The sequence below is a fragment of the Epinephelus lanceolatus genome, chromosome 1, assembly GCF_041903045.1.
Source record: "Epinephelus lanceolatus isolate andai-2023 chromosome 1, ASM4190304v1, whole genome shotgun sequence".
In the NCBI taxonomy this organism is placed as follows: Eukaryota; Metazoa; Chordata; class Actinopteri; order Perciformes; family Serranidae; genus Epinephelus; species Epinephelus lanceolatus.
In genome coordinates, this window is record NC_135734.1 from 17,458,279 (window position 1) to 17,465,929 (window position 7,651).

A 7,651-nucleotide genomic window follows, 5' to 3' on the forward strand; every position below is an offset into this window, starting at 1 on the left:
TCACACAGAAGAGCGGCCTCCGACTGATGAATATTTTACCTCATAAAACTGTCATCTCCATATTTAACACAGAAACAAGCCAATGCCCTTGTGAGATGGCTGTCAGTTAATTATAAAACTCTCCTCAGTAAAGAGAGAGAAAAACGCTCCAAATGCAACTCTTAACTCTCCCCCTACTGATATTAGGAGGCGTCAGGGGAAATTTTCACATTTTCCCCCTTTTCGGGATGAAATTAATGTGACAGAAAGAAAGGCTCATTGCACAGGCAGCTAGATAGAGGGATGGGAGGGAGGGTGGGAGGGCAGGAGGGAGAGCCAGGGCAGGGAGAAGAAAGGGGGGAGCATAGCATGGGATGAGCGAGAGTGCAGGAAGAGGGAGGGAGAGACGAGAGAAAGCGGGAGAGCAGGGGGCGGAGGGGTGGGGAGGAGGGGGAGGATAGAGAGATGGGCGTGCATGCTAATTTTATCATTCTGCTGATAAACTTTTCCTCCAGTAATCCTCCAGCTGGGACGTGAGAACAGATAGGAGACAGGGATAGGCTCGGGAAGTCTCAGCTCATATTAAACAGCCATCCCAAACAGGACTCTCTGTTCTATTCTATTCTACTCTATTCTATTGTTTTTCAGATTTTCTCTTAATTCTTTATTTGCTGTTTTGCGACAGTCTCGTTTGCTCACATCCCTCTTAACAAAATAAGAGGGTCTGGTGCAGGTACGAGGCCATCTGCTCCTTTTGGAAAATGAAAAAGGGGTTGGGTTGTGTGTGTGTGTGGCTTTTCCACATACCTACCCCCTCTATACCCATAACCCCCGCCTCCACCTCCACCTCACTAAGCAGCGTGTCTGTCTGCTCCTCCTCACATCTGTTTGTTTCCCTCCAATTTGTCCCCCTAACACACACACACATATACACCGAGGCAGAAACATGCATCTGCGTCATGTCCTCAGAAATCAATAACCAATCAAAGCAATCATTGCCTTTATAGTCCCCCTAACACGCCACAGCAATCACACACATGCCCAGGACACAAACGCATGCATACACGACCATGCGGCGACCCCAGATTACACACTCCATCTCACTTCTAGTTTAACCAGGCCCATTGAGGATTATAGATACATAATGCCATGTGTACAGATTAGGTGTGACAATAAACTACTGATAGCCAAAGTAAGCCCTGCCTTCTCTATGGCTATGTGCAGCAGTGTTTATTGTGTGTGTGTGTGTGTGTGTGTGTGTGAGTGTGTGCCCGCTAATACTGTACTGGCATGCATGAATAAACATGATGTGTAACAGAGCTGAATTGGAATGACGTCTCAGCGCAGAGACACACTGTGTGTTTGTTTTGTGTACGTGTGAGTGTGAGCGTGTGTGTGTGTGTGTATGTATGTGTAAGTGTGATCTGTTACAGAGCAGATGAGAAGGAGACCTCAGTTCCCGCATCACATCATTCTGCCAGAAGGCTTTTATACTTGCTCCCAGAGTCACCCTGTGCTACAGACAAATGTGTGCGCGCACGCACAAACAGTGTGAAGAGTGTTTGCGCGTCTCTTACTGTTGGCGTCGGTGTCGTCACTCTTGGGAGGGGTGTGTCCTGTGTAACCGACGGCAATCCTGACCATTCGCTCTGGATTTCTTATCTTCTTCAGTCCTGCAAAGAGAGAATAAGAGCGAGAAAGAGACAAAGACATATTTAGGAGACGCTCCAGACTTTGGTTCTCTTGGCCGTCGCACACCTCACCTCATTCTTCCTCCTCTAAAGCCCAGAAACAAAACTCCATGTGATATGCATGTGGGCTGATCCATTTTCTGATCCACTAACTTGCATCCATTGTGTCCCCTGATCGATTGGCCACAGTAGATACACTGCCTCCATGTGTGTGACTAACTTGTACCCAGCTTTAGTTTCTCTTCTCTCTCATCATTTCTCTGTTTCCCTGACCACTGTTGCTATGATACAAAGTAGACCAACCAGCGCAGAGGGAGATGGTCTTCCAGGCTATATGGTGGATGTTGTTCTCATGCCCACTGGTGTACTCTGCTGATCAGCGCCACGCACATCTGCCAGGTTATGGAGAGAGTGGATGGCTGTCTCCTGCTTTCGTCGCCCCTGCGATTCATTTGGCTTCCATTCAGCACGGTCGAGGCTCGTAAATTATTACATCTCCTCTACACATAACACCGAGGGGGCAGTGGACAAAAAAAAAAAACTCTCATACTGTGAATGCGTGAGTCTGTTTGCGTGTGTGTGTAGGTACAGTACAGTATGGGCAGGGGGATGGTTTTATATTTATGTGGTACAGTGCCTGCTGATCTGCCCATGGGCCATCTGTCTCATCTACAGTTCTAGTCTTTTCACGCAACGGGACTCTCAACCCACGGCCTTCCCTTCGCCTCTGGCTGCACTCCGCATGCTTGTCTGCACGCTTCTATGTATGTGTGTCTGACTTTAAGTGCTGAATGCCTGAAAATGTGCTTCTCATATGTATGATACTTCTTGTGTGGCTCAACTTGTCCAAAAATTGCCCATTAAAGAAATCTTGCTCATCATTGCTCCCTAGTGGAGAGAGGGTTAAAGACTCTTCCTGTCATTTTCAGTATCACTTTGCTGAGGAGGAGATCAGAGGAATCAATTAAGAGTAGCCTGATAATAAAACTGATGCGCTGTATGTCATTTTAGCTCCTAAGTTGCTGAGGAACTGCGTCTCATCCTTGACAACACACTCAGCTGTTGTGTTTTTTTTGGCCTAACAGGGATGTGTGATATTAGTACTTTGAACAGGCAAGAGAACGAAAGCAATACTCAGAGCAGACTAACAACCAGGGGGTGTTTATAAACAAATGTCAAACACACTGAGTAAGAAATAAAGATTTCATTAACCTATGAGTTGAGACGGAGATAATATTGCCATGGTGATTTTGGTCATCTCTTAAATAATTCATAAAAGGATGAATAACAGTTGGAGCAGTCTGAATGAAGCGGTGGCTGTGTGTGTGTGATGATAATGACCCTGAAGAGTTTAGCTGAGGGAGGAAAAATGTAAACTACATTCATACATATGACCTAAAACTGACACACATATACACCCCCTCCTCCTCCTCCTCCTTCTCCTCCTCCTCTTCCTCCTCCTCCCCAAATGCAGCCAGATTCTCACCTTCACTGCCTTAGCAACCATAAGCACACATCAAATGAACACAAACATAAACACGCATGCACGCACGCACGCACGCACGCACACACACACACACACACACACACACACACACACATTGGATTGTGACTAAATAAACGCACAGCTGGTCTGGGAGATTGTGTGCATGTCAGGGAAGGAAATCTAGGATTCAATGGTCTATTTTATGTTTAAGGAGAGATACAGAGACAGATAAACACACACACTCACGCGCGCACACGCGCACACACACACGCACAGAAAGCATCTGAATTCCTTCAGCGTGAACCACTCTCATCCTCTCTCATCCCCATCCCTTTTATGCTAAACGCTTCAAAAGCACTCATAAACCAGCTGCTCGGGGGAAACGCTGGCAAGCGCTGGACGGTGAAAAGCTACCCTATCCCGGCTCACTCAGAGCCTATCGACGGGACAACTCTCCTTCCGTTATTTATTTGCTGTCGGTTAACCGTGCTCCACACAGTCGCTGGTTCAGCACCAGCGTCCGTGTTTTCGGGACGGGCTGGAAGAAAGGGAAAGCCCTGCCGTTATCTCTCTCCCCCTCTATGCCTCCGTCCCTCCATCGCCTCGACTGAACCCCGAATAGCGGGACTCTGCCACCTCAAATAAAAACCGTTATTTCTCGCTTACCTTCCGGCTTGTTTTCGGCAGCCATTTCCCCTCCGCCGCGCGCCTCATCCCTCCTCCTCCTCCTCTTCCTCCTCCTCCTCCTCCTCGACTCGACCTAGTGGTGGTGGAGGTGGTGGTGGTGGTGGGGGGGGGGAGGGAGGGGGGGGAGGGGGGGACCACGCGCGTGCACAGAGAGGACAGCTCAAGGAGGGGGGCGGGGCTGAGAAGAAGGGGTGGGGGGGCGAGCCTGCCGCGTTCAGCGATACCATTGGTCCAGGCGGTGAGGACTGACGGCGGGGATCCGTGATGGTGACTCGCGGAACTCTCCATCCCTCCGTTTGTTCCCCGCTTGGCCCCGCCCCCTCCCCCCCTGACGTTCACGCGCACTCTTCCTCGTTCTCTCTCTCTCTCCTCTTTCCTCTCTCACGTCACTGAACGACGTCTGTATTCGAGGACACCTTGACAGCCTCCCACAGCATCATCATCATGCTCATCATCGTCTTCTTCACACTCACACACACAACCGTAGGCCTACACACACGTATATATTACACACACATATACACACGCATACGAACGCGCGCGCTCGTTTCTCCACATGCTAATCCAGTGGACTGTTGACAAAATGCGATGTAAGGTCGTGTCTCGCCATAAATTATGAACCCCTCTTGAATCTAAATGACGCCTGACAGAGACTCGGGTGCGCGGTGTAGGTTTGTCGATGGGTTGGCGGGTGCTGTCACTCGCCGTGGTGCTGAAGCTCGCGGTGCTGAAAGGACAGCTCCACGCGCGCCTACACAGGCTGTGCGCACTCACTACCTGCTCTCTCTGAGCCGTGTTATTGAATTGAAGCGATGATAGGTCAGGGGAAAACTTATAGGATGAAATGAAAAACATGCCCTCCGTCTCCCCTCGATGCCTGTTTTGTCTCGAGCAGGAAATGGCTGTATCTTTGCGGTTATATTCTTAGGGGAAGTTAAGTTTTCTCTTAACGAGCCTCTCAGAGCATCCTCACTGATGTTTCATTCTACCGTTTTATACTCGGCTATCCTTTCTAAATAGTGGGGTATAACCGGGATCGTTATGTTCTTGTTTCAAACCCACACTGTCACTCTGTGCCTCGGGGCTGAATATCGCCTTTGCACCAAAGCCTTGTGTTTGACAGAGAAAATCCTCTCCGTAGACACGCTTCACGGAAAACTAAGCTTTCGAATGGTTCGTCTGCAGTTACGTATGCTTTGCGTATAGCCTCCAAGTGCACAGGCACACAAGGCTCTTGGCATAGTCAGAGTTCAAGCAGGATGAATAACAATAAGGAATATGTATTAGATGCGTAGCCAGAAAATGATCGATTTAGGCCTAATTTAAACCTTCAAAACCCCGTGTCACTGTCCGATGTAAGGAAAGATACTGCATACACAAGCGTGCAAGGCAAATGTTATTTCATAAACCACAAAGCTGTAGCCTACAATGCAGCATTAAGGCTGGTAGATACACATTTTAAATAGAAACTACAGTGTAACATGAACAAAAATATTAAACTAAATTCTTGTTTTGAGTAGTGGTGGTGGACATTAGAGGAGACCAGGGTTTATTGGCTACAGAGGTTGGTTTCCACACAGCTCTTGAAAGATTCTTTGAAAGATTAAAAATAATGTTTATACTGTTATTGTTATTTTTGAATGGTCAATGGCAAAAGTAATTACACATTCCCACTGATGAATTGCTTAGAAATGCTGTTTAGTTTAAAAAAATATGCAGATATTCTACTAAATGTTCATTTTTTCTGGTTCTTGATTGAATAAAATCTTCAGATTGTTTCTACCGGTTTCTTCATTTTTTGTAAATACATCATTTTAACCAATATTGGGCTGGTTGACACACACATACAACATGCCTTAAACACAAATGACCTAATTTTAGAAAATATCTGTGTACATTAAAACATATTTATAGATAGCTGAGACCTTCATTTTTCAGTTTCTGTTGGTTAGAATATTCAAACATAAATTATGCCAGAGAAGTATGCCAGAGAGTGAAAAGAGTGTCAACCCACCCCTGTCTCCCCTAAGGAGGCCTATAATTTACTTGAGTACTGCACTTAAGAATAATTTTGAGGCATCTGTACTTTACCAATCAAGAATGGTCTACTAATAAAACTGGTCTAAAGTAAACACCCTGTGGTGTATGTCATTCCAGCTCTGAAGCTGATGTGGAGCTGAGTCTTATTATAGGACATCCTGCATTCAAAATGTGACCAAAATTATATGATAAAATAACATTAAATAATTTGTCATTCAAACCACACATTAAAAAGATTAAATTAAATGTAAGTTTTTCCCTCCAGGCAAGTAAACACTTGATTTCAGCAACTTTTTTTTAAAAAAAGCCTCTACTGGACTACGGTGATCTGCTCTTTATGAATGCACCTGACCAACGCCTATAGAAGTTGGATACTGAATACCACTGTACACTGTGCTGTGCTTTACAATTAATTGCTGGCTGTGGAAGCCTTGTTCATCACTGTACTTTGTATGCTGCTGCTAAATGGGCTTCTTTGTATGTATGCGGACTTTTGCATTGGTTGTTTTTTTTTTATATATAAGTCTCTGCTTGGGCTGGTTCCCTCTTATTTGTGTACATACATATGTACCCTCACAGTATTACTGATGTTGGTCCCCAAAGTTCGAACAGAACTAGACAAAAAACATTTTAACTATGATGTCCCTTCTTCTTGGAATAATTTACAGAAGGACCTGAAATTGTCTGAGGTGATTACTCTTGGGGAATTTAGGTCAATTATGAAGGATTGAGAAAATAGCACTCTCGGTCACTGTGATTGCTGCTCAGAAAATTTTCAGAAAGTTTCAGAAAATTGTACGTTTATGTATTTAACTGTTTTATTTTTATGTGTTTATGTTTATGTGCAAGTGGTTGGTGTGTGGCAGTTGTACTGGTCTGCTCCTGTCAGTATTATCATATTGGTGCATTAACGTGCAGCATTTTAATGTTGTTGGTAGTTCAACCCATGCTATTCTGTAAACTAACATGCTTTGTCTGTAAACCCTTTATCTGCCAGACTTCAACTACAGCTGTCAGATCAATGTAGCAGAGTAAGGAGAGCAATTTTTGCAACAGAAATATGGTGGAGTAGAAGTAGAAAGTAGCAAGTGCCTCAAAATTGGACTTAAGTACAGTGCTTGAGTAAAGTACTAAGTTCTTCCACCAATTAACAACATGCCAACAGGAAGCACTCTGCAAAATAAGTACTTTAAGTTTTGATTCCTCCAGTACATTTTGCTACAAAGACTTAAACTTTTACTTGTAGGCTAGTGGAGTTTCTTTAGATGGCATTCTTATTCTTGCAAACGTACCAGATCTGAGTACTTCCTCCATCACTGCAACAACTGAGAAAAGAAAGATAAGGGAAATTTTACTGACAGCAGAGCAACAGAGACTGAAGACAGGAAACTGAAGCTGGAATACCAAACTGGGCAGACCCCAGACCCCCAGCAGCCCCAGGTTCACATTGTAGCAATTAATTAGTGGTAAAACTATCTGTAACTTTGTGAGTATACATTATGAAAGTACAATATCAACTAACATGAAAATAGCCTTAGGTGGTCTTTGCTTTATTATCTGATTGTGAGGATCTGTCCTAATGAGGAGCCCAGTGTCCTAATGCTGCTTTAAAAGAGTCATTATTTAATCTGATAGGGTTTCAATGTTCCATATTCCAAAATCAGCTGATGTTTAGGGGAAAATCAGGTAATTTGGGACACTTTTTGGTAGACTACAAAGACAGAACTTATCCACCTATGTATTCATATGTATCTCTGTTATATTTCTA

The 7,651-nt window shown here is 44.7% G+C and overlaps 1 protein-coding gene across 5 annotated transcripts in view; it reads right to left on the reverse strand.

Moving 5' to 3' along the window:
• The window catches only part of LOC117256965 (calmodulin-binding transcription activator 1-like), a 54,287-nt gene extending 50,345 nt beyond the window's left edge, over nt 1–3,942 (reverse strand). For 4 of the 5 annotated variants that reach the window (XM_078166486.1, XM_078166489.1, XM_078166481.1 and 1 more), the window contains exons 1-2: nt 3,823–3,942; nt 1,557–1,652 (exon numbers count right to left, since the gene is read on the reverse strand). In XM_078166486.1, the coding sequence (XP_078022612.1) occupies nt 1,557–1,652; nt 3,823–3,847 (121 nt within the window). In that variant the 5' untranslated portion in view covers nt 3,848–3,942. Of the gene's footprint in view, nt 1–1,556; nt 1,653–1,742; nt 1,853–3,822 lie in introns of those variants that run through there. The other variant, XM_078166498.1, reaches the window with a different exon arrangement.
• Nucleotides 3,943–7,651: the final 3,709 nt, after the last annotated feature.